General features: G+C 54.4%; 8 protein-coding genes across 8 annotated transcripts; 3 read left to right on the forward strand and 5 right to left on the reverse strand.

The window, feature by feature from the left end:
• Positions 1-169: 169 nt before the first annotated feature.
• CCOS01_00992 (periodic tryptophan protein 2) lies at positions 170-2,978 on the forward strand (the record flags this gene model as incomplete). Its single annotated transcript, XM_060449188.1, has 3 exons — positions 170-187; positions 250-362; positions 422-2,978. The coding sequence occupies 3 exons, from the start codon at positions 170-172 to the stop codon at positions 2,976-2,978; spliced, it is 2,688 nt and encodes an 895-aa protein (XP_060320626.1).
• A 128-nt stretch (positions 2,979-3,106) lies between these two features.
• CCOS01_00993 (HypA protein) lies at positions 3,107-4,724 on the reverse strand (the record flags this gene model as incomplete). The annotated part of the gene is made up of 6 exons (XM_060449189.1): positions 3,107-3,127; positions 3,185-3,405; positions 3,459-3,670; positions 3,744-4,462; positions 4,515-4,556; positions 4,611-4,724. 6 exons carry the CDS (start codon positions 4,722-4,724, stop codon positions 3,107-3,109), a joined length of 1,329 nt encoding a protein of 442 aa, XP_060320627.1.
• A 2,075-nt stretch (positions 4,725-6,799) lies between these two features.
• Positions 6,800-8,861, forward strand: CCOS01_00994 (kelch repeat protein; the record flags this gene model as incomplete). The annotated part of the gene is made up of 6 exons (XM_060449190.1): positions 6,800-6,938; positions 6,998-7,096; positions 7,162-7,761; positions 7,817-7,916; positions 7,990-8,381; positions 8,443-8,861. 6 exons carry the CDS (start codon positions 6,800-6,802, stop codon positions 8,859-8,861), a joined length of 1,749 nt encoding a protein of 582 aa, XP_060320628.1.
• Positions 8,862-9,149: 288 nt separating this feature from the next.
• CCOS01_00995 (uncharacterized protein) lies at positions 9,150-10,271 on the reverse strand (the record flags this gene model as incomplete). The annotated part of the gene is made up of 2 exons (XM_060449191.1): positions 9,150-10,060; positions 10,187-10,271. The coding sequence occupies 2 exons, from the start codon at positions 10,269-10,271 to the stop codon at positions 9,150-9,152; spliced, it is 996 nt and encodes a 331-aa protein (XP_060320629.1).
• A 2,960-nt stretch (positions 10,272-13,231) lies between these two features.
• Positions 13,232-15,375, reverse strand: CCOS01_00996 (uncharacterized protein; the record flags this gene model as incomplete). Its single annotated transcript, XM_060449192.1, has 2 exons — positions 13,232-15,182; positions 15,245-15,375. The coding sequence occupies 2 exons, from the start codon at positions 15,373-15,375 to the stop codon at positions 13,232-13,234; spliced, it is 2,082 nt and encodes a 693-aa protein (XP_060320630.1).
• Positions 15,376-19,872: 4,497 nt separating this feature from the next.
• Positions 19,873-21,368, reverse strand: CCOS01_00997 (alkaline protease; the record flags this gene model as incomplete). The annotated part of the gene is made up of 3 exons (XM_060449193.1): positions 19,873-20,327; positions 20,447-20,552; positions 20,667-21,368. The coding sequence occupies 3 exons, from the start codon at positions 21,366-21,368 to the stop codon at positions 19,873-19,875; spliced, it is 1,263 nt and encodes a 420-aa protein (XP_060320631.1).
• Positions 21,369-22,526: 1,158 nt separating this feature from the next.
• On the reverse strand, positions 22,527-23,102 carry CCOS01_00998 (uncharacterized protein; the record flags this gene model as incomplete). Its single annotated transcript, XM_060449194.1, has 4 exons — positions 22,527-22,631; positions 22,736-22,757; positions 22,830-22,918; positions 23,070-23,102. The coding sequence occupies 4 exons, from the start codon at positions 23,100-23,102 to the stop codon at positions 22,527-22,529; spliced, it is 249 nt and encodes an 82-aa protein (XP_060320632.1).
• On the forward strand, positions 22,622-22,987 carry CCOS01_00999 (uncharacterized protein; the record flags this gene model as incomplete). Its single annotated transcript, XM_060449195.1, has 1 exon — positions 22,622-22,987. One exon carries the CDS (start codon positions 22,622-22,624, stop codon positions 22,985-22,987), a length of 366 nt encoding a protein of 121 aa, XP_060320633.1.
• Positions 23,103-25,625: the final 2,523 nt, after the last annotated feature.

The raw sequence follows: 25,625 nt of genomic DNA on the forward strand, positions 1-25,625 counted from the left end.
TTCACCAATAGTTTGTCTAGCCCGGAGGGGATTAGACCGCGGAAATTAGGATGAATGATTCCCCGACCCCGCCAAAAAGTTGCAGAGCGCGCCTTCAATCGATAAGAAAATCTTTGGGTTGGAGAGAATTTCGGTAGCTTCAAGGTGAGGAAATGGGTGTTAATTGACAATGAAGACCGATTTTAAGGTACGCTTTCCAGGATTTTCCCCTACTTCGCACGCGATTCTGACCATTGCTTCAAATTCTAGTTTTCCAATTTGCTCGGCACGGTGTACTGCCAGGGCAACCTGCTCTTCAGCCCAGATGGCACCCATTTGTTCTCGCCCGTGGGGAACAGGGTTACTGTCTTCGACCTGGTGAAGTATGTCCTGCCTCAAAAGTCGGCGCAACTCAAACATTTCCATGCTAAATTCCTATCAGCAACAAGTCACATACTCTTCCCTTCGCGCACCGGAAAAATATCTCGCGAATCGGTCTCACTCCTCGAGGAAACCTGCTACTGTCCATTGACGAAGATGGCCAGGCTATTCTGACCAACGTCCTCCGCCGAATCCCCATTTACCGATTTTCGTTCCGCTCTTCTGTCACCGCCCTCTCCTTCTCGCCTTCCGGACGCCATTTCGTTGTTGGTCTGGGCCGCAAGATCGAAGTCTGGCATGTGCCGTCCACACCAGATGCGAATGCCGAAGGAGAACTCGAGTTCGCGCCGTTTGTGAAGCACCACACACACACACAACACTTTGACGAAGTGCGCAGCATCGAGTGGTCCAGCGACTCGCGATTCTTCCTCAGTACCTCCAAGGATTTGACCGCAAGAATATGGAGTCTGGATCGTGAGGAGGGGTTCGTGCCGACGGTACTTTCGGGACACAAGCAGGCTGTGGTGGGGGCATGGTTCTCGGAGGACCAGGAAACCATTTACACCGTCAGCAAGGACGGCGCTGTGTTCGACTGGAAGTACGTTGGAAAGCCGGTTCAGGATGAAGACGAGATGATGGACGAGGACGAGGACGACATGCGCTGGAGAATCGTCGACAGACACTACTTCATGCAGAACAGTGCGCATGTCCGATGCGCAACCTTTCACCCCGAGTCCAATCTTCTTGTCGCCGGTTTCTCCAACGGAACTTTCGGTCTGTACGAGCTGCCCGACTTCAACATGATCCACACTCTCAACATTTCTCAAAATGAGATCGACTTTGTGACGATCAACAAGAGCGGAGAGTGGTTAGCCTTTGGCGCATCAAAGTTGGGGCAACTCCTGGTGTGGGAATGGCAATCCGAGTCGTACATCCTAAAGCAGCAGGGCCACTTTGACTCCATGAACAACTTGGTCTACTCCCCCGATGGACAGCGCATCGTCACCATTGCCGATGACGGCAAGATCAAGGTTTGGGATACCGAATCTGGTTTCTGCATCGTCACCTTCACGGAGCACACAAGTGGTGTCACAGCCTGCGAGTTCTCAAAGAAGGGCAACGTACTATTCACATCCAGTCTTGACGGCTCCGTAAGAGCTTGGGATCTCATCAGATACAGAAACTTCCGCACATTCACAGCGCCGACAAGGCTGTCATGGTCATGTATGGCCGTTGACCCTAGCGGCGAGGTCGTCGCGGCTGGATCTCTAGACTCTTTCGATATACATATCTGGTCCGTTCAGACGGGACAGCTTCTGGACCAGCTCACCGGTCACGAGGGTCCCGTGTCGGCCCTAGCCTTCACACCAAACGGCAACTCCCTTGTCAGTGGTAGCTGGGACCGCACCGCAAGAATTTGGTCCATCTTCAACAGGACACAAACGAGCGAGCCTTTGCAGCTGCAGGCCGATATCCTCGATATCGCTGTGCGCCCTGACTCTTTACAACTGGCGATTTCAACGTTGGATGGTCAGCTGTCTTTCTGGTCCATCATGGATGCTGAGCAGGTGTCTGGACTGGACGGCCGTCGTGACGTTTCCGGTGGACGCAAGCTCACTGATCGGAGGACGGCCGCCAACGTGGCGGGCACAAAGAGCTTCAACACCATTCAGTACAGCACTGACGGAAGCTGCTTGCTTGCCGGTGGCAACAGCAAGTACATCTGCCTGTACTCTGTTCATACTATGGTTCTTTTGAAGAAGTACACAGTCAGCGTCAACCTGTCTCTGTCTGGAACGCAAGAGTTCCTCAACAGCAAGCTCCTTACCGAGGCCGGCCCCGGCGGTCTGATCGATGATCAGGGCGAGGCCTCGGACCCCGAGGACAGGAGAGACGACTCCCTGCCGGGCTCCAAGCGCGGCGACCCTTCTGCGAGGAAGAGGATGCCAGAGGTCCGCGTCTCGGGCGTTGCATTCACACCTACCGGCACGGCCTTCTGCGCTGCCACAACAGAGGGCCTGCTCATCTACAGCCTCGACAACCTCATGCAGTTCGACCCCTTTGACCTCAACATGGAAATCACCCCCGCATCCACGCTCGCCGTCCTGGAGAACGAAAAGGACTACCTCAAAGCCCTGGTCATGGCCTTCCGCCTCAACGAGGCCGGCCTCATCAAGCGCGTCTTCCTCTCAATACCGCACACGGACATTGCTCTGGTCGTCCAGGATATGCCCATCGTCTACGTTCCGAGGTTACTGCGCTTCGTCGCGGCCCAGACGGAGGAGACGCCGCATATTGAGTTCTGCCTGCTCTGGGTCAAGGCGCTGGTGGACAAGCACGGCGCCTGGCTCACGCAGCACAGGGGCAAGGTGGACGTCGAGCTGAGAATCGTGGCCAGGGCCGTCTCGAGGATGCGCGACGAGATCAGGAGGCTCGCGGACGATAATGTGTACATGGTGGACTATCTGTTGGGCCAGGCCAGCAACGAAAAGGAGACGACCGGTGTAAAAATGCTAGACTTGGCCGCGTTCGACGCCCCCGCCAAGACTTTGGCGATTGGCGATGCGGATGAGGGCCAGAGCGATTCCGACGGAGATGAGTGGATTGGGCTAGAATAAACCATAGATGTTACTACAAATGTATACCCCCCGTTTTGTCAAGCTGCCATGATTTTGCTACTGTTACACTTATGTCGTCCCATCTGATTCAATTACAACCTTGATATCGTCCTGCCACCGTCGGCTAGTCAATCGCGAGCAGGGACGTCCTAGAAGCAGGGTCAGTATCATGAATTTACATTCCAAACGATGATTTTTTGTCTCACCTTCCACGCCTCTTCAAAGCCCGCTGAGCGAACCCATCTCGTCTCGTCATGTTCAGTGCTATCCAACAACATGTAGGTGAGGTTGAGCCACTCCCCATCCTTGATCTTGATCCAGGGTTTGTCGCCATACTTTGCTGAAAGGTCCTGGCAAATCCCAAGTGCTCTGACCACCTTGATCGTGTGGCCGTCATCTACAAAGTTGTGAAATCTTGGAAGGAGGTCTGTAGAGTCCATCAGCCACTGTTCTAAGTGAGACGAAAGATGAAAAACTTACCAGTCGGCTTGGAGACCAAGTCCTTGCCCTCATCTTTGTCCTTTGGCTTGTACGACTTGACATCCTCTAGGCGGAGCGGTGGGCACCCGCGCGCCGCATACTGCACGAGGTCCATCCGGATCTTGTACTCCAGCATGCGCACCTTGTTCTCCGTCGAGATCCACGACATGGAGTTGAAGCTGAGGAAGATGGGCGCAGCGTTCGTGTGGTGACTGTTTACAGCATCAGCGTCTGACACTCTCGTCGCCAGCCTCTCCTAAGAGGGGAAAAAAGGATCACACTTACATCAAGAAGAAATCCCACTTTGGCTCCTTACCCGGCCGAAGAGCCGCGCCGCCAGCAACGTAAAAGGCATTATGGAACATCTCGGCCGTCCTCTCATCCAGCTCCTCGGGGCGAACCTTGACTTTGCTCGCGATCCGCAGCATCTCCTCCGGCGCGCGCTTCAGGATCCCGTCAAAGATCTTATTCGCATCCTTCATCTCAGCGGCGTGAGCAAGCTTCTGGTCTCGGCGGATCTCCTCAACAAGATCCGACATCAGCGGCATCGACCCGCTAGCTGCCGCCGCACGCTTCTCCGTCTCGTCGAAAAAGTCCTTGAGCTGGTTCTTATGCACCGCGGCCTGTGCCAGCCCCTCGGCGACGATGGCGGGCTGCTCCCACTCGACACCATACATGAGCTGGATAATGGGGTGCAAAAAGCCCGCAAACATACGCTGGAACATGTCGTCGGCGCGCTCGTCGCCCTTGAAGAGGTGCTCTTTCAACGCCGCCTCCCAGCCCCCGAGCCTCTCAATCTCGCGCTGGAAGAAGAGGAGGAAGTCTGGGTAGTGCTTTTCCTTGCCGAGGTACGCTTTTGCGCGGTCCCAGTCGTGCAGCTCATCTGCGACGGAATCACGTGGGGTCTGCGCTGGGCGCTGGTAGTCTGCGTTTTCCTTGTACGCCGCTTGAATGGCGTCGGGGCCTGCGCCGGTACCGAAGAGGGCTAGGACCTGATGAGGGATCTTGAACGATGTTAGAGGCTGGCTATGAGATGATCCGAGTATTTGAGCTCACGTGGTTGTGGAAGCCTTCTTGGTTGAAGAAGACATGATGTTTCTGTACAATATTAGCATACCGCCTACTCCTATGTAAGGTACAATTTGTCCGTACCTCGAGATCCTCCTGTAGTAGCTCAGATACCTTGCTCGCGGCAGCATCTTTCTGATCAAACTTCCACAGTCCCGTGTTCGTCACCGGAACATTGATCTTGTATGCTGTCGCCATGCTGATAGCTCTGATCTGGCTGTGTGAGAAAGTACGGTTTGCGCTGGGTGTGATGTGTTTTGAGATTCTCTTGGGAATCGTGGATGGTAATCTCATTTTACTTAGAGATGACCCTCGTCATGACATCGTGGGAGCGTTAAAGACTTTGGCTGAACCTTGATATGTATCAAAGACAGGGGGCCTCGAACCTCTGCAAGAACCCGGGACCATACGGCCGCTTACAAATGAGGTACGCGCGAAAGGGCGAGCGCGAGTGGTAAAGAATCGGAGGTGTTCCCATAGGATGGCTAGATGCGGCTAAGTCGGAGTGGCTCCCGGGCGGCGACCACGGGAGGGGTCTGTGGTGCGCATCGCCTAAACTCTACGAAGCCATTTCCCCAGACTTTTGACGTCATCATAATTTTGGGAGGAGGATTGGGTTTGGATGCCAATGTTACCTACCACATTCGTCAGACGATCGAGAACCGAACACCTAATAGTGGGCTGTAGTGTTAGTAAGCTGTGGTGTTAGTAGTCGGGAATACATCAGACAAGTGGCCAACAATCCCCGACAGACAAGGACGGACCGGAGAGTCGTAGACACATACCTCCGAAACTGTCCGCCGAAATCCCCACTATTCTACAGTCTTCGGTCTCCGTGATCTGCCGGCCTGGGAAGGTCTTCCACCGAGACCCGAGCCCTTTCTACGATGAATTGCAAGTTTACGTGTACCTCCGACAGGATCTCTGTCGGATCTGGAACGACAAGATGGAACCCAAATACGCTCGAGTTGCGGGATGAGAAACCCAAATGCCCATGGTGCTCTCACTAGTGTTGTTTTAGTAAGGTAAATCGACTGAAGTTGTGGACCTTCGTATGCCTGAGGGAGGGTGGATGCACCTTCGGTCTTGAGGCTTGAACGCGAAGGGCGACTATATCGTAAAGTAATTCGAGATTCTCGGTCACGCGCGAAGATTTAGGCATAACAATATGTACCATAACGACTAGCTGCACGAGGTGCTTGCTGTGCGCCTGCCCTTCGTTCACCATCTGTGAGCCAGAATATCACAGTCAGATACTACAAGATAAGAACAACCTAATTTGATATCAACAGGAATGCGTGTACAAGACCCAATTACAAGCACTCGAGCTCTGGTTATCTTGCCCAATGAATGAGAACATTCAGGCCGGCTCTTGCCAAGATCAGCCTCATAGCCTAGTCTCAGACTTGCTTACGCCTGGAGATGGGCAGGCTGCCTACATCAAGCACCACAGCGCCTGCCTTGTCTTGGCACCTTGCAGGTAGGCAATAGTGGTATCAATGTCAAGGAAGCTCGGCGTAAGAAGCAGGTGGTCTTAGTGAAGCGTGACAAAGCTCCACAGAGTTCCAAGAAGGAGCAAGGGGTCGATGGGCTATTCCAACTGGCAAACTTGAGCTTAAGTAACCCCACGTGCGGTCGGTCATTACATGACTTCTCCTAGATCCAAGTCACCTTGATCACTTGTACTGCTGTGTTTCATGATTAAGAGAAATCATCAAAGCCTCCACCAGAAGTCTTGCCAAAACATGCTCACAGCAGCGATCATTCCACAGCCAAGCCTTGTGCTTTCCCCAGAGAGCGGTGGGCTCTCAAATGGCTGTTCAACGACAGCCATCTCATCTAAATTTGTCTCGCCTCAGCCTCCCTGCCACAGCCTCAATGGTGATGGGTACATCCAAGGCTGACAGCCATGCCCAAGCTTCACAGCAGGTGGGCGTAGCCAGTAGTCAATCATCGGGCGGAAAATGTCCGCCTCAAGCTAAGACAGGGCTCGACATTTGTTCCCTTTCGTCCACCAGATTCTCCAGTCTGGTCACACAAGAGATGAGCACTGGTGGCGTGACAGACCAAGAGAAGGCAGCCTACGGACTTCGGCTGAGGTAAGTTTGCTCCAAGGCGATGGGACCAATTCTCGAAGTCGGAAGACATTTGCTGTTTCCCTCATACAGCCCTTTCCCTAACGCCATACTTCAGACTTCCGAAGACAACGCATCCCTTCTTTCTCTTTCTTCGTCAAAGAGGTCAGACCGAGTGTTTTCATACTCTATTCATCAATGTGTCGTACAGCGTTGTTACTGTTCTCTTGGTTGGTGGTTTCAGCGCAGTGTTGGAATCCCTTTGGAAAATCAAGGCTGATAATCCGCGATGACGCTCCGTCTCCTTCTGATTTCCTGAGGAGAGCTTTCCCTTCAGGTATGTCGAAGACTTCATCAGACACCTCACGACCGAGTGTCGCATTTTAACTTGAGTAGCAATCGTCATAGGTGGCTATGTGTATATAGACGGCGGCGAGGTATCCCAGTTATACAACGGCAAAAACGGGACCACTGCCAACCACCCGTCGTGGCCAGGTAGGGTTTACGTCCAATTCAAATTGAAATTAGGACACATCATTGACGTCTGTCGCTTTCTCCAGTGAACTCGACACTCTCCATCTGTCTCGAACAATCATGGACCAACTCTAGCGTCACGATGACATCCACTCCCAAGAACGGACCGAAGCTCAATTGGCAGGCCATATGGCGAGACCCATCCTCGACCGGATTCTACGTTTGGGGCGGCATGATGTCCTACTCCGACACGCCCCCGGCAAAAGAGTTATGGCATTTCAAGGTGGACGGTAACGGTGGTGGAACCTGGTCGCAGGTCACCCCCGCGAGCGTCGTCGCTTTCAGCAAGCTCACCCGCACCACAGAAGCCTCTTTCACACAGAGTAAGGATGTGGGATACTACTTTGGCGGGGTTGCAAACTCCAGAACGGATACCTCTACTTATAACAATGCTCTCGCCCTTCCTGGACTAATATCGTACAACATGACTTCGGGAGAGATAAAAAATACGTCCTCTACAGGGTTCGGTCAATATGGGACCTCAGTAAGAGGCTCATCACAGTTCGTGCCGTTTGGATCTGGCGGAATGCTGCTCTTCTTAGGCGGAGGCCAGGCACCAGTCTCGTTACCGAAAGGGAGCTGGGAGGAGATGGACTTCAACAAGGTCGCCTTGTATAATCCCAGCAGTCAGTAGACTCTCTTGGCGACGCGTGTTTCAACAAGGCACTGACACTTACTCAGCCGACAAGTGGTATACTCAGCAGACAACAGGTTCCAGACCGGCGACACGAGGAAATTTTTGTGCCGTGGGCGCTTCCAGCACCAATGACACGTACGAGATGTAAGAGAAACAACTTCCATCGTACCGCTTGACCATGATAGGTGGCTGGGACTAATGCTAGTGCGTTACTCAGCTTTCTCTACGGCGGCGGTAGCACCGAGACAGGCAGCGTCTCTGGCGATGTCTACGTCCTGAGCTTGCCCGGGTTTGTCTTCTTCAAAGCAGCAGGCTCGTCAGCCATTCGGGCGGGCCATACGTGCGTCGTCGTGGGCGAGGGAGGCCGCCAGATGCTTTCTATTGGAGGAACAGACGGGTCCCTCGGCTTCCCTAGGTCGTTGACAGACCCAGACCCCTGGAAGCTCGGGCTGGGCATCTTTGACATGACGGAGATGCGCTGGTCTGATGGGTATGATTACCAGGCGCGACCGTACGAGTCGCCCGACGCGGTCAAGCAGTGGTATGCCCAAGGGGGACTAGACTCCGTCGTTTGGGCGAGCGAAGAGGTCAAGGCCTTGTTTTCTGAGCGTAAGTGAGCGTGACTTCATTTTAGAATATGAGTCTATATCTCAAGGTATTGACCAAGCAGCAGCGGCGCCCACCAACTCGACCTCGGATCCTTCACCTACTGAACAGTCCAATGCGGGCAGCGCAACTTCGACTCCGCAAGGTTCTCAGCCATTTAATCCGCCTATCGGTACCATCGTAGGTGCCGTTGTGGGCGGTGTTGTAGGCCTCGTTCTTGTAATCTGCCTCGTAGTGTTCTTCCTGAGGAGGAAACGATACCAGGCGGCGCCGCAGCAGGAGACAGGCGGAACGCCTCCAGAGTACGAGAAGCCTGGCAGCGCGCAATATGGATACGATGGACCGGCCGGGATCAATGCACTACACGAAGGTTATACCGACCACTTCAACCCCGTCGAGTTACCCGCAGAGCATGGTGCTGCGGAGCTTAGCTCCACGCATGGCAGGTATGAGCTCGGCCAGACGGTGGCGAGGGCGTCCTAATCGATGTAGGAACGAGGAACGTCGGCAAATGACGAGTTGAGGTCGCGCATGAATTCAAGATCTCTCAGTCGCAGACATGAACAGTAGGGTCACATAATGTAACAACAGGGACGAGTAATGGTATAACAAACGAAAACTTTTTGAATTGAGAGTCCCTCCCTCTTCCTCTAGGAGGGGGACTCGATCATGGTATCACCAGGTTTTGTCTAATATTAAGAAAGTTCATCATCATGCGTATGTGTGTTGTGGGGTGTGGGGTGTTGTCGTCGTCGGTGGTAAGTCATCAATCTAAGCCTTGCGCTTCTTGTTGGGGGTGGTCTCGGCGTCGCCCATCTCCTCATCCTCGTCCTCCTCGTCGTCGGACTCAAAGTCGGCATCGGACAGCTCGCCGGCCTCCTGAGCTTGGGCTATCATTGAGAGTAAGTCTCCGTCTCGTCCTTCTTCGGCAGCGACGGCACCGTCGCGGAGGAACTTACTAAAGTAGTGGAGCGCCTCGGGCCACAGGTCGGTGGCGATGGCGACGGCGACGTCGTCGCCGTCGGGGAAGATCTCGAGCTCGAACTCGGTCTCGTCCTCGTCGCCCTCCTCCTCCTCCTCGGCGGTCTTCTTGCCGGCCTTGCGGTCCTCGAACTCCTTGACCTCCTTGGCGAGGGCGGCGGCACTCTCCTCGGCGGAGATGCGCTTGCCGACGTAGCCGAAGAAGGAGAAGAAGGAGACGCCGCCCATGGCGGTCTCCTCGACCTTCTTGCGGAGGGCCTCGGCCTCGGGGGTGAGCTTGCCGGGGGTGATGGGGCCCTGGTCCCAGACCTTCTTGGCGGCGGAGAGGAGGCCCTCGGTCAGGTCCTTGCCGGCCTTCCACTTGATGTCGACGGGCTCGGAGACGAGGCCGGTGTAGGTGGCGGAGTGGCGGTACCAAAAGGTCTTTTCGACGACGGCGTCCTCAAAGTAGTCGTTCTCGTTGAACTCGAAGCGGATGGTGAGGGAGCGGGGGTCGCCGCCGGAGCCGTTCTCGATCTCGGGGCGGGAGACGGAGATGGTCTTGAGGGAGGAGAGGAGCAGAGCGGCGTCGGAGGGCTGGATGTGCTCGTCGACCTCGGGGGGCGACTGCTCAAAGACGAGGGCCCAGAAGTTGGGGATCTTGGAGACGACGGCGGCGCGCTTCTCGTACAGAGGCTTGGAGAGCTCGTACTGCTTGCGGACTGGCGAGGGGTGTTAGTTGGGTGAGAAACAGAGGCAAGGTAAGGAAAAGAGATGGAAAGAAGACGATTCCGTCATCTCTTGTCCGGGGGGATGTGAGGGCTTGTGCAAACAGAATCAAAACATACCAATCTCGTTCTCAACGAGCTCGAACTCGCGCTCGAGGTCAGCGAGCTGCTCGTAGGTGACACCAGTCTCAACCATTTCAGTCATTTTGGCAGTATTGTTTATGTGTGTGTGGAGGAGTAAGAGAATAGGTGATGAAGTGTGAGAAGCGAGTGAGTGAGTGAGGAGAGTCAAAGAAGGAGGGAAGAGAAATGTCAAGAAGGGTGCTGTGAGATTTTTCAACTTTCTTTCGTGGCGGGGTAGTGATTACAAGAGGGAAAAAAAAAAGTTGGCGGGGTTGTAATTAGCCTGAGTCGCAAAGGATTTTGTTCAGAAGCAAAGCTCAGGCGGTGGAGGGGTGGGTTGGGCGGCACAAGGGGCAACGATGTCTTGGGTATTAAGTACCAAAGTGAGGTACCTTATCCAAGGCGTGAACCTGGGCTGCTTATCAAATTATTGGTACATGTACTATTACTCCTGTCTCGTATTGTTTGTTCGTTATTCTCCTATTGAATGGGTAGAAAAATCTGTTAAAAAAGGGACCCTGTGGTTCTGAATACGTGGGGGAAAGAGGAGCGAGGGGAGGGGTGAATGGGCCACAGCAGAGAGGCAACCGTAACGCCAGGAACAAACAGACAAGGGGAAAAGCAAATGAAGAAATTTTTCCAACAGGTCGCCTGCATCTCTCTCGTCACCTCGTCACCTCTCGTATGTGCTTGTGCTGTTTGGGTTTCTGTGACGCCAGCTCTCAAGGATAGAGGACGAAAACTGCAATCTTGACTGGCCATTGCACATTCGGGCGGCGGTGACTGATGTCATTGGATCGTGTCCCCCACGTCCCTGTTGATCTCGAACTTTTTGGAAATCCCAGACGCACCCAATTGGCGCCAGACGGAGCATTTTCCAGCGGGCCCATTGGACACTTGCGTTTGCATGGTGAATTTTTTTTTCTTTCGTTTGCTGTAAGTCCATCTTGACTCCTTGCGATCCAAACTCAATTGGGAATGTCTCTAGAGTACGCTATCGCCAAGAATACAACTCAAGCGTGCCTTGAACGTGCTTACCGCTAACCGAGCCACATGCTACCGTGGTGTCTCCCACTCGGCATTCTCAGATCATTGTGTTAAGCTCCCGCTCAATGCTGAAGACCGAAAAGCTAGACCCGATGGAAAGGATCCTCCTCCTTCTTCTTACCCAGTCGAGGACCACCGTGCCTGGACCCCTAGCGGGGTCTCGTCCGCAATAGGACCTCTCCGAACAACGATCTTCCATGAAAGTTTACCTTCCTCATCAGCAAAAATTTTGAAGAAAAAAAAAGATGAGGGAAGAAACAACAACAGCAACCCCCCCCCCCCCCCACTCACATGGCAATTTCTGAACTGGCTGCTTCTAGATCGCCATTTTTTCTTCACTCCTATCCACATTCTGTATTCGTGTCACCGCCCTACCCAGGCTAAGACGCGGCAATTGCCCGTGGGTATCCGCTACTCTGCTACCGTGACCGGGAAACCCGCTGTGAAGCCAAATGGTTAATTCATGCGTTCTCATTTTCTCACCAGCTCTATTAGCCGCGCTATTCTATACTGCGCGCTCTTTTGCCTTCTGTTGCTTCTTCTTCTCTGTTCTCTTATGGAGTCATGACAAACAGCAACCCACTGGGGGGCGGGTCGATCTCTCATTGCCCCTCGCTGCCATCACATCTTGCCCCTCCTCGTCGGTCCCTCTATTCAAGCACAGTCACTGGAGAGCGAGAGAGAACCTCTCGCTCATTTGCTAACGTAGATGAGTTGTGATGAACTGTGATGGGATGGAAGCAGCGTCAAGTTCTACTCCCCAACTCCTCGGACCAGTCAAGCATTGCCATGCACAAATAAGCTGCATCGCCCAAAGAAAAACTCCATCCAGCAGACGGAATGTCACCGTGAATCGAAAGCAAAAATTTGTCCATCCCTTTCCCCTAATTCTCGCTGGCATCATCCCAACAGCTCCCCCGTTGCTAGGAGACAGACGAACAGTGACATTGAATGGTCAAGCCCCCCCCCCCCCCTTTCCCCCAAAGAAAAATTCGAGATGGCCTGCCTCCACTATACCAAGGACTATTCTCGACTAGATTAACACGTGAGGACACTCCTCCCAGGGCTCTCCCCTTTCCTCAACTCGGCGTCGGGTAGACACACTTTTGAAGAACATGTCAAGGTACTGTGGATTTCACTGAGAAGGCTTCGAAAAACGCAGCCATCATGCTCAATGTCAAATGCGGACCGCTTCTCCGCTCAGCCTCGGGACGTTCGCGGAAGAAAGTGGAACCAGCCGCCGCCCATCGGTCCCCGAAAAGGATCCACACGAGACCGGGCCGGGCGGGCAGAACTCAGATAGTATACCGGTACCTTACCGCTCGTCAACCTGTCAGCCGCGGGAGTCCGTGCTTGGGGTAGGTCTTAGGTATGCGTGGTCCGTGAATGACGGCAAGTGCCCTGTATAAGTCCATATGCCTTCGGACCCTGTCTGCCATCAGCTGATAGACATCACATCTCTACTTCAAGTTTGGTATGCATTCACTCGCAATGACAGCTTGAATCAATGTGGAAACCAGCCAAATGTATCTTTTCTCGTGCATGCCCTAGTGCCGCGTCATCATTGTCTTGATTAACCTACAAGTTGACTATTATTGCTTGCGCAGTCCAGGTTTTGATCTCTTTTGTTTTTCGTTCTCTCACGCTCTCCCTCTTGTGTGATCACGACTCCTCTGAAATGCAGTGCTATCGCTCACTTCCTTGCTTGAAACCCACGGCCTTGCCGGCTTCGGTGCTCTTGTGTCCCCATGACAGTAACAACGCTTTGATACTCCCATAAATCATCAGATCATATGACTTTTTGTCGTAGTTGTGTAGTAAGGTGGCTGAGAAGAGATCCAGAAACGGCCCAATGACCACTCGTGTCTTGCACATTGCCGGGGGTATATCCAATACAAAAATCAAACGCAATTATGACCAATTCAATGTCTCCCATGAAATTCGCTCGCGCAAGCCCCATCATCCTCAAATGCTCTCCTTTTCTTGGGCAGTGGCCTACCACGTGATATGGGTAACACGGGACCGCATGTCTGGCATGCCGGTGATGATGCCACGAGTACCGACCTGGAGGTTGGCAAATCTGGCCCTCAGGTCAAAGTCCACCGCCCGAACCATGACGCGCTTCTCTTCCGGGACAGATCGCTTCGCTTTGATCAGTCCGGGAATCGCACTGTTCCTTCGATCATCCCAACGAGCATTGCCACCAGGTCCTAGCGGAATGCCCTCGCCAAAATCCACCGATCCGTGTCTTCCATTGGCGCCGGCTTGGGAGCCACGCGCGTCGGGAGACGGTGAAGATAAAGGCTCTTCCTCCTCAATCGTGGCAACCCACTGTCCAATTCGCGCTGTGAGCTCACTGTCCCACATGCCTTCCCGCCGCGCGCTGCTTCTCAAAAGCTGGATGGCCTGTCGCCGGATGACGGAATGCCTACATTTGGTGGCTACCACAAACAAGGGCGGGACGATACCCAGGTCGGCACTAAAGCTCGGCTTGATGTGGAAAGTATTGTACTCGTGACCGCCAAAGATATCCGGGGTATGATTGTGGCGGTGAGTACACTGCGAAGGGTCGGGACACCTCTTGGCTGCCGCTCGTCTCTCTTCATCGCCCACCACTTCAGAAGCAAGGTCGACAATGGCCTTGAAATGGGGTTGGAAGACGTCAAACTGCGACTCGTTGTCGCTGTATGTCATAAGGAACAGAATCTGGCTCATGATCTGGAACATTTTCAGGACCGCGATGCCGGCCTTTTCTTGATGACTGACGCCGGGCGCTGTGCGCGATTCGAGGAGATACTCAAATGCTTCGGACCAAGCGTCAAGTTGTCCCTTGAAGCTCATGCCATACTGTTTCAACGATTTGGGGAGAATGCCCATCGGTCCGTTGGCGCCTGTTGATTTTTGATACGTGAACAAGGTTTCGGTAAAGCGAAGCATCTTCTCGAGAAGCTTGTCCCAAGCGATGCGAGCCTCCATCAAATTGAAGAATTGTTCCGGCATCGATGATGAGCTCATGGATGACGGTGAGCTGCCGGCGTCCGAAGGGGGAGACTGGGGGAGCTCGGGGTTTTGGGGCGTAAGCCGAATCACGTATGGCTCGGGGAAGTGGAAGGCCATGTCGTACGACTTGGCTTGGATGGCCAGCCTCGTGAACATTTTGACCAGTTCTTCCTCAACAGGCTCCTCGGAGAGGGGTACAAACGATTTTCTTCGCTCGGCCCGCAGCTTCTCCAGTAAGCTGAGGCCAGTCTGAATTTGTCGTATCGCTTGGCGATGGTCCCCGACGAACGAGTCGAAGCAAGCCAACAGTACACTTGCCATCAACAGAGTCCGATGCGACTTCTGGTCACGGTGGAGCTGGACGAGTGCATTGATGGCCTCCGAGTACTGTTTGACTGCCACTTCCCAATGTCGATATGCGCCATCCATGGGGTTCATCACGTCGGATGGTGAGCCTGGCGGGGACTCGCAGGACTGCTCTAGGGTCTTATACAGAGCCCCAAGAGCGACCACTGCGTGGCGGATGGCGGGCTCAGCATGACATTCTTGTAGGACTGTCTGCGTCCAGAAGACGGAATCGAAATAACCAGATAATTCGTTTGCGGTATGAGTGCGGAACAACTGGAAGTAGAGACCTTCTTGAGGTGACAGCTGTAAATTGCCCGCTGGGCGGTACATAGTGATGGCTGAAGGAGCGTCATTCGGGGTTTGCGGAGGAGTCAATCGGCGCTGAATCTTCTGAACTCGTCTGGGAGGTAATTCGATGGGGGCTCGCGCGGGAGCGGCGTTGGTTGGAGCGGCGGCCAGGAGAGGCTTTGGAGCAATGGCGAGAACCTCGTGTGGTCTCGCGCTGCGGCTCGGAGGTGGATATCCGGTGCAAATCTTCTTGGAGCGTACACACTGCGAGCAGGAGGGTCGTCTTTCGTCGCACTTGATGCGCCGTTGTCTACGGTGAGCATGTTAGGCTCTTGCCCACGAACACGAGTACAGCAGGGGTGCGTCACGTACTTGCAGTTATTGCATCCTGTCTTAACTTTCGGTTTACTGGTTCTGGCCCTCTTGGGCTTTGCTTGGGAGTCTTCGGAGGCGGGGCTGGTCGATGTGACCGAGTTCGCGTCGGCGCCGTTGTAGGACGACATCGTCGCTATGTAGAGTTGAGGTGAAATCTATGGCCGAGGCTTTGTCGCATATGCATTCATCGCCTTGGACTCTTTGTCGCGCACGAAGATGTCTGTCTGACCCTTGATCCCAACAAAAGTGTTACTGAAGACGGCGAAGTTGAGAAGCTGAACCACCACAAAAAAAAAAAAGTGTCTGGCCGGAATGCAGGGGATTCGGGAGCTCTTTAGGGTAGAAGGGGGGACCGGGGCGCGGAGATAGTAACTAAGGCAAGCTAAGGGTCGGCGCGATGACGGGTGGTCTGTGAACTCGGCGGTTAGACAGGGTAAGCCTAGTGTAGAATCGACCAGGACGGGGAACGGGTCCGGCGGAGGGGCGATCTGCTGAGGGACGGGGTATATCCCTCGGTTCGAGCTCTAGGCTCTCGCACTTACATGACTAAAGGAGTTGTAAAAAGGCGCCAAGAAGAAAAGAGTCCAGGTTGAAGGGGGGCAGGCTTCAGTACTTTGTAGGAGTAGGTAGGTAGAGGAGGGTGAGGTGGGAAAAGCAAAGATAAGGTGAGAAGATTCAGGAGGAGAGGCACAACGGTTGTTGCTTAGACCTCTCTTTGAATGTCGATCAAAAGCAAAGAAGGGCAATGACGAGTAGTTGTGTCTTGACTGGGGTGATATAATAGTTTGCTTTCTCGGCTTGCTGATCAGATGTGCAATGACAGGGTGTTTGGGCAGCTCTCAGCAGCCTTCACAGCGGGAAGGAGTTTGGGGGCCGCGAGTCACGGGTGACGGAGGATAGAGTAATATAGGGCTGGCGGATGGCGTGTGGGCGCGGACCTGGGCATCCGTAGCTAGTGTTGTGACGCTACAAGCCACTGGATGTGAATGGAGCAACAGATCAGTAGCTTGGACCACAGGGACCAGGGGAGAGGGGGATCCGAGTAGGGGAGACCGAGATCCACGGTGGGAGGGGGGAGGGACCTGGAGAGGGCCTGGAGGGATAGGTAGACTACTCCGTAGAGGGTGAGAGGAAGAGGAAAAGCCAAGCAATGAGACAAGTCGCGATGTGGAGGCCTGTGAAGCTAGAGGTGGCTTGCAACGAACAGCAGACGCAGCCCCGGACCGGGATCTTGTTCGATGGTGGTGTGGTGTCGAGCCGTGGTGATGGGCAGAGAGGAGACGCTGACAGTCTTTTAGGTAGGCACTGGTGGAGGGATACGTTGCTGCGCTATGCTGTACTTCATGCAGGACCTCCGACGTCGATTTGACATGTACCGGAGGGAGGGAGGGAGGGCTGACGTGGGGAGACGGTTATCAGAATCCGGGTTGCTGAGGGCGAGCCAACAGTGGAAAGTAGGTGAGAATCTGGCGATACTTGCGATATTGGAAAAGAAGATGATGGTGTAGGTAGGCTAGTGATGTCGATGTAGATGTCAGGCTTCGAGTCTGATGACGGACAGAACCAAAAGAAGCAGGGATGAATATCGAAGGTCGGCAAGATGGTCAGAGAAATGCCCAGTGAACACTTCGGTTGGAGGAGAGCGAGGATCAGGTCCAGACCAGGCCTAGGCGGATGGGCTGGGATGAGAAGAAAGCAATTGTGCAGCAGATGCAGCAGAGAGATCAGGAAGACCCAGGTGCCGAAGAACAATCAGTTGAGACCAAAGCAAATGGAAGCGACCAAAAGCCAGACTTGGCCAAGAGCAGAAGTAGAAGAAGGGAGGATGAGGAGAAGTCTGGGCTCTGGGCTCTGAGCTCTGGGGGGGCTCTTTACTGGGGGGGAAGAGGAAGGCGAGAGATGAACGAATGAGGTTGGGCTAACGGGGCTGGGAGTGGGGGATCGGAGTTGGCTAGTCCCCTAGCTCAAGCTGCGGAAGAGAAAAGAAAAGGTATCCGCAGATGGTGGGGTGGTGGAGGAGAGAGGTGAGGGTTGAGAGAGAGGGTGGAGGAGGAAGAGGAAGAAGAAGTAGTAGTAGCAGTAGTAGAAGAAGGAGGAGGAGAAAAAGAAGAAGAAGAAGACGACGACGACGACGAAGAGAGGCTTGAGCCATCCACGGCCTTGAAATCGTTACTGCTTTCCATCTCAATTGTGTGTATCCGTACGAAGTATTGGACAAAGTACTCGGTCAAGTAAGTAAGGTATGCGAGCCAGAGAGACTTGGAGAGAAAGAGACAAGGGGGAGGGAGTACGAATACCAGCACGAAGCAAACATTCATTATACAAGAAACATTGAACCCCTCCAGGGCAGGCGAGACAAGGCGTCTGGTCTGGGTCGCCGCACCTGTTGCCTGTGTACGCTACCTTAGACTTGTACCGCGCGTTCTCCCAAACCAGAGTCAGTGAGGCTCGCCGTGATGAATCAGACGTTTCTGAATATCTGCTATTCGTACTTCGTTCTGAAGGTGAAAATGAAGTAGATGAGCAGAGAAGCAGAAGAGAGGGCAGGGCATTTACTCCTGGGTACTTGAGTGACAGGTAGGAAAGGTAATCTGACTGACAGCGCAGGAATTCTGTTTTACTGGACAGGAAATGCGCACAAGGAAAAGAACTCAACGTCTCACAAGCATGGCTCTTCTTGCCTGTCGTACTCCGTACACGGTATGAAATTAGGAATACCTACGTTCTCGGTGCAACACGAGAGACCTTGCCTTCCTCTGTCCGCCCTTTTGGCCCGTTGTGCCATCTCCTTCGCTCTCCTTCAGATCAAAGAGATGGGAAGAAAAAGAACAACTTTTGTGTATCCGAGTACGTACCGCGGTACCTGTTGGCGTCGGCGAAGTACATGCGAGACAGGGGTCGAGTACCTGGCCCGTCCATGTTAGTCCCCGGCTCGTCGAGGAACTTGCCCCAATTGGTAATTGGGTCTTTCCGCTCTCGTCCTTGTACCCTGCCCTTGTGTGCGATGGTCTGAAGAAACGTTCGAGGTACCCTGCAATAAGCGCAAGAGTCTCGATTTGAGCCCTTTCAACGAAGCGAAACGAAAAGTGGGAGCGGAGATGGATAAGCAACGACGGTTATCTGATAAATGGATAGAAATGGGTGAGTAGTCGGCAGATATTCACGAGAGATACTCGCTCATAGAGCATGGAGAAGCGAGGAAATAGTCAAAGTGAACAATGTTGGTTGTATCCTCAATATGCTTGGGTACGGATACACCTGTCGACGTCTGTTCATCGCACAAGAGCAAGTAACAGTAGGTACGCAGTAACCTCCTTCTCTCCAGATCTCCATCTTCTCATCCCCACTCCTTCCCTCTTCCGACCTCTCTCGGATGTTGGACGTACCCTCCACGTCCTTCATTTCGTTCCTTATTCCCATGTTGCCATCTCATCCCAACCTCTCACCCTCTCCAAACACCGACGGGATTTATCATCACTACCCTATTCCTCCCCCGCAGCTTTAGTCTCGGCGAAGCCTTCCACCATGCTTCCATACCCCTTGGATGATGACACCAACGACTTGTTAGTTCACCTGCATTACGGATACAAAGTTGTCGTTTCTTTGTGGCTGTGCTGTTTGTTTCGGTTCTGTTGGCCCCCCTGGTGGTGGGCGGCTAAGCCCTGCAGGCGAACAGGCAGCTCATCATCGCCAATTCGCAGATATGCTCCCACCTACTGGGCCAGTCACCCTCCAGAACCCATAAACACAAGATTGAAAAGAGAGAACAGCAAGTGGAGCAGGGAGAGGACATGGATGACAGTGGGTTCCCCGCGACAACACGTGCTCACCTGTGGATTTGTTGGACAAGGCACCCCTTTCTCCCTAGACCATTACGGCTACCTTACCTTGGTGTAGCTCGAAAGACCGCAGTTCTCGTTCCATTGCTCTACAGACTACGGAGTACTACAGTCTAGAGACTACACTAGCCGGCCCGCCCACGTCTCGATGCAGTCACCATGCTGTTCCCCTTCCCAGGCCCAGCATCGAAAGCGGTTGGTGTGTTGTCGGCGCCCGCCGCTGCCAATAGAAACGGCGGCTCCGCTAGGCAAAGGGTTACTGGGCCCTGAGGGTTGCCGTTTCGGCATCTGCGACTACACCGACGCCGGACCGGCGAGCTTACCAAGCGGGCTCTTAAAATACCCTGTATTATGGAAGCAATCTACTGGCTGAGGAGTGTATCCGGACAGAGTGGTACCAATGACATTGCGTCTCAACCAGGCCCAGGCATCCAGAGCCACTGGATAGATATGCCAAAGACTTTCTACAAAGTGCTCGAAGATTGAGGGAGTACGAACCCCCCATGTACCGCCAATTCGAGCAAACAAATACAAGTTCCAAGTTGAGAATTGCTCCGAAACAGACGCAAGACCGGGGGACCAGACTATGAGAGCCAAGCGACACAGTCTCAGAGACTCTTCACCCAGGGTGGATGATTGCTGCTGCTTCCATGTATCTCACATGTAAGTAATGCATGTGTCTGTATCAGGTCCGGCGACCCAACATTGGCAAAATACCTCCACGCCTGCGCCTCTTTCCTCTTTGGCCCTGCGAGTCAACAACACGCACTTACACGCCCCGGACCCTTAGGAGGAAACAGCACCGTTGAAAGCAAGCAAATTGGCAGTACCCTGAGGATCCCGAACCACACCTTCGACAGAAAGCTCCCTCACCCTCGCAAACACCTCATCCGGGGTAGACAAATCCTCCTCTTTGCCCCTCAGGTACGCAATCAGACCCGTTACGTGCGGGACAGCCTGCGAGGTACCCGAGTACACCGTCGTGCCGTTGTCGAGTCCGAGCGAGCGCACCTCAACGCCCGGCGCAAACACCTCGACCAGGCTGCCAAAGTTGGAAAAGGACGCCCGGGTCCGGTTCCAGTCCGCGGCCGCCACCGTGAAGGCGCGCGCCGCCCGCGCGGGCGAGCGCCGGCTGGCGTCCTGGTTCAGGTTTCCGGCCGACACGACGGTCGGGACACCCAGGTCGTAGGCTGCGTTGACCGCCTCGTCGAGGGCGGAGGCTGTTGTGCTTACTGGGAACCCTGCAGCAGGAAACCGAGGGAAGGTTGCGTGTTAGTCGAAACTTCAAGGGGGGGGGGGGTACCCATCTATGGCCGGCGGGCGCAATATTGGCTTGCGGTTGAATTTCGGGGGTTCTTACCGAGACTCATGCTGATGACGGACTTGGCGAGGCGACCGGGGGTGTCTGTGATGTTGTTGACGGCCCAGTTGTAGCCATCGAGGACCGTTGCGACGCTGCCGGTGCCCTGTCCCCGAAAGTTAGACTCGTTAGACTTGACAGGTAGATTTGACCACCAGTCACACTGTAAGGGCGACATCCTCCGTGGTAGCAACCGGAGAAAGAGACAGAGGCGACTTACAAAACCAGCAAGGACTTTAACATCCACAACCGTGGCCTTCTTCGCGACCCCGTACGTCTGGGACCCAACCGTCCCAGCAACGTGCGTGCCGTGCCCGCCAAAGTCATCAAAATCTTCGTCAGGCTGCGAACTGTATCCCTTCACGGCGTGGCCCGCGAAGTCAGGGTGGTACACCTGCACGCCCGTGTCGACGATATACGCAAACGAGCCCTCGCCCGCAGAGTCATCGTAGGTATAAGGTTGACCGTCAGACGAGCTCGACAGTTGATTCAGTGACGATAAACTCGCCAAACCCCACGGCGCGGCATCCTGCGTGACGAGGGCGTCAATCTCCACGAGGCGATTCGGCTCGACAGAAGCCACGGCGCCCTCGACGTCGCCGCTAAGGATCTCGGCGAGCGTGGCCTCGTCAAAGGAGCCCGCGTAGGCGTTGAAGGCCCCGATGGAAAAGGTCTTGCTGATGCCGCCTGTGGGAGTGGTGTCGCGCCGGCGGCGGGTGTGCACGGAGGCGGCGCGGGAGAGGTGGGACTCGATTTGGGAACGGGCGAGGCCCGGTTTCAGGGAGATAATGTACTCGCCCGGGATAGTGCCGTCCGCGGCGACGAAGGCCGGGGCGGGAACCGGTGCGGGAACCGGTGCGGGAGCGGCTAGGGCCCAGAGGCCTAGAGTTAGGAGGACGGCGGTTGCGCTGATGACGGGCATTGTTCACTGTCGAGCGATACTGGCAATTACATCGATATCTGCATGTTCTTCAATATTTCATCTACTACTTATACTTCAAAGTGAATGTAATCATGGCATTGATTCTACAGATTCCATCATCGTATACGCAGAAGAGCCAAGACGAGCGCCTGTGGGGTTATCTGACTTTGAGCTTCTCAAAACTGAAGGTCAAGACGGCGATGCAACATCGCCAGTACCTCGTAGATGCGCGAGCAAGGCATGAGCAGGGCATATGAGGCGGGCATTTATCCCAATGAGGTATGTTGTAGCTGGGCTCGCCATGACCCGATGCAATTGCGATGCCCGGGTGAACGTTTTCGCTCTTCTCGTGGAGGATCTGGAAGCATGGGCATCGCCGACGGTCCAGCACTCTGGAGGTGAGGTTCTACAAGTTTATCGCATCTGTAACACCCCGGATTGATACGGACCGGAATAGAAATCGCTTCTACCTGCTTTTCCCCGGAGGTGAACTCCGAGGATGAGAGAGAGAGAGAGAGAGAGAGAGAGAGAGAGAGAGAGAGAGAGAGAGAGAGACAAGACAATCACGGGAGCAGGAGGTAGTCTCTCTTGGCATGCAAGAGCGCGCTGCAGCTGCATGGTTCTGTCACCGTTCCTCGTATCGCCAACGGGCAGCAGCACCAGTCGAGCAGGAGCAGAAGCAGTAGCCCGAGCATTTGTCAGTTCAAGTTGCAGGAAACAAGACCGGAGAAGCATGAGACGGCATGATGACCAGACGCACGCGGCCCGTCTCGACGGCGTTGTGTCACTGCCAGGCGAGCATGGCAGGAGCAGAGGGTCTTGTCTCGCGGGAAGGGCTGTAGCCTGTAAGGTAGGCAAGCATGTAAGCCACTGCCCTTTGGTCACTGGTGATCTGTAATTTGTGGTGTCTGTACTTCAATACCTCGAGTGAGGTACATACAGGAGTACCCATGGTTGTACCTCAGCACTGACCAGATGTTCAGACCAAGGTATCGAAACGTTTTGTTGCCTTTCCCGGCGCTGTTCCCACGGATGGAAACACACACAATTCCACTAGAAACCTGACAACTTCCCCCACCTCACACTTTGCCCAATCCATTCATTTCTCGCCGAGATTCTGGACAGACACGGCTTGCATCTTGTCTGGCAAACAAAAGCCTATGTCTCGGCTTGATTCACCGCTTCGGCCATGTCAGCTGCGCCACATGCAATGTCCATCCTACCGGCCCGCTTCCGCTGTCTGAGGGGCTTGGATGCATTCGTCTACAGGTCGTTCGTTGTCAGCAGCAGAGGAGGGGGGGAAACAAGGGACCACGGGGACCATGGGGACCATCCCATTTCTAAAGGCGAGACAAACTCTCACCCACTCCTTGACCCTCCATCTCAGCCCTATGCGCCATAGACCTCGAAGCATGGCCCTGGGTGACCAGGAAAGCCTCCACTGGCCTTCCCTGGACTTACTGGCCCAAGGGCTTGATCAGGGCGGCCTCCTCTCGAGCCAGGAGCCCCCATGTATCCCACTGCATCTTGAGAATCTGCCTCAAGACTGCCTACATATCGCCTGCCTTAGCGCCGCTGCTCAGCCATCGTCCTTCAAAAAGCCACCCTCTGCTTCTTGAGAGACTGCAGAAGGAAGCCACACCGACCCACGATTGACGGCACCAATGTCTTCCCACAATGACGTTCGCTGCATCTACGCACCTTCTCTGCGTCTTCTTCAGCCCTACCAACCATGATCGCTTACCGTGTAAATGCGATCACGGGCTGACTAGAAGCCGTGGCCTACTCCACGCCCGTTCCTAGGTTCTCGCTTCTGCAGGGTAGTCACCGACTTCGACGAACATCAGCCACTCAACACATTCAGGCGTCTAGAGTCTGAGACGTGAGGGTCCGTCTGATCATCTCTCTTCCCCCTGGAGGAACAACCGATTGGTGTTCCGGCTTCCTCGTCGCCTGGCGGCGCCTCTCCGGAAGATTTCGCCCTTTGCTGTGGCATGGGGCGGGATGCCGATGTGTCAACTGCGACCACGGACCCGAATCCCACGGACTAGCAACCGGTTCCGGAGATATGGTTCGACCCAAAGCCCTCGACATTGGGAACTGAGACCTCTGCGAACCGGTGGTGTTCGGGAGTGAGACTCTCCCATGGCTGCGAAGGGCAGCCAGCCAGCGGGCCTCGGTAGTGATTTGGATGTCTTTGTGTTATTTCAAATCGACTACGAATGAAAGGCGTCGTATGCCAAGGACCCAAGAGAGCGGCTGATATGACGGCACTTTGCAAGTGGAATTTACGATAGCCAGCTCGACGCAGGAACATTGCAGAATCTCCCTATGATGATTTCAGCCAGATCGATTGGGAAGCGTTTTCCGCGGCAGCCTTTGGGGGCACCATTTCTGCCCGTCACCAAGCATCAATGTCTCTCGGACATGTCCGCTGGCGATTCCCATGACCGCGGGGTAGGGGACATCTCGGTATGGGACCCCCATTCCCTTACACGTGCATCGTGGTTTTATGCACAGCGACCCGCGGCTACTTTGATGGCACATTCGGTCTGTCAGGTACCAATCTACCATCGCGAGCTCCGATGCCAGAGGGTGGTTCAAGCACCATGGCATAATGCCTCGCGAGATGCCTTGTCCGACCTGCCTTCACTGCAAATTTCGGGCACCCATTGGGCCAATCCTATCGGACAGGCCAATGCAGCTAAGCTGCATGTCAGAATGGAAGTGAGAGCTTCGCTGGTACGGATTCTATCATGGCCCCAAAAGTTCCACTCGATGGCAGGCTGTGCTTACAGCCACCAGGGTCTGCCACGCTGGTGCTTGCAAGCTTGGTTCTACTGACCACTGAGCTGGCCGTGCAAACCTCCCTCGGGCCTTTTCCTAAGCCTCGGTACATTGGCTATGATTTCATACGACGGCACGATACCCAAGTATCTGGGTAGTCCGAAACAGTCTGACTGATAGGCGTGTCCATCGTGGAGTACCCCACGCGGTTGATCGCCTACACACACTGGCCGAAGCTGTCCAAATTCGGGCACCCGTATCTGTACATCACAAGCAGACAGTCAGAAACCTCAGGTTATCCGAACTTCGGCTTTGCCAGTATCGCCTACTCCTTGCCTCCCTCCGCCTTACGGGGCTGCCCTGAGAACAAATCAAAGATCCCTGGGAAGACTAGTTGAGGATCAGTCGCTCATGGAACCCACCCTGTCCCGGATGGCTCCAGGCCTCGGCACGCCGTTTCCGCTGCGTCATTCTTCTCGGACTCGCCCGAGATACGTCCCAGGCTTCCGGGTACGGGAGCTAAACGTTCTGATCTCCACACCGGTCACGGTGTCACTGGTGTCGCCTCCTAAGGGCCCGTGACGACCACGTTCGTCACACCGGCGCTCTCGGCCGCTGGCATCCGGCCGCCCTTGTACCGCTTCCCTCACACGACACAACATGAAAGACAAATCTTTCTTACTGTCCCAGGACCGATGGATATAAACGCCCTCACACTTGTGGCGCTCATTCATTGATCGCTAAACGAGATTTCCTTTGCTTTTTGCACGTACAAGAGGTCCGCATCACCTGTAAAATTAACATCCAGAACGAGCCCCTGGTCCGATTTGGTGGGCTACCGACGATCAGGTTCACTGACACGATTGACCCATTCTTTTCTTTTCGTAACGGAAATGATGCTGACATCTGGGTAGGCAGGAGGATAAGGTATGACAGATGGGTTAGGGACGTTGCTGTGCCACATGACCGCAGAGCCGGGGCAGGGGTGATCATCTCGTTGCCTTCTTACTACTCCTCGGGAGACACCCACCCGACTCTTCTCACGGGCATCGCTAGCAGTCGTACCTTGCTTTCATCACGATATGGGCAACTGAACCGCCACTATCGATATCACAATGCTAAGTTTATCATCCAAGGTGGCTTTTGGGGATACTCGAATCGAGGCAGGCCCAAGCCAGATCCAGCAGTTGATACCTTCTACTCCCCAACGCCACGGAGATGGTGTGGATGCACTCGAGTCGTTCCGCCGACCTGACACACCCCTGAATGGCACGCCAGCGAGCTTGGCTGCAGCCATTCTGTGCCTTGGGTTAGTTGCCCCTTTTCAAACAATGCAATGTGCGCCCCAGGGAAATGGAAAGCGGCGACTAAGAGATGGGTCATCTACCTATGATCATTGGTCCACTGATTGAGACACCAGCTGGTCGGCCACTTTCAAATCTGAACGGGAGGGTTGGTCCAATGTAGGTA

The sequence above is a fragment of the Colletotrichum costaricense genome (genome assembly GCF_030867565.1).
Source record: "Colletotrichum costaricense strain IMI 309622 chromosome Unknown Scaffold_1.1, whole genome shotgun sequence".
NCBI classification, from domain to species: Eukaryota; Fungi; Ascomycota; class Sordariomycetes; order Glomerellales; family Glomerellaceae; genus Colletotrichum; species Colletotrichum costaricense.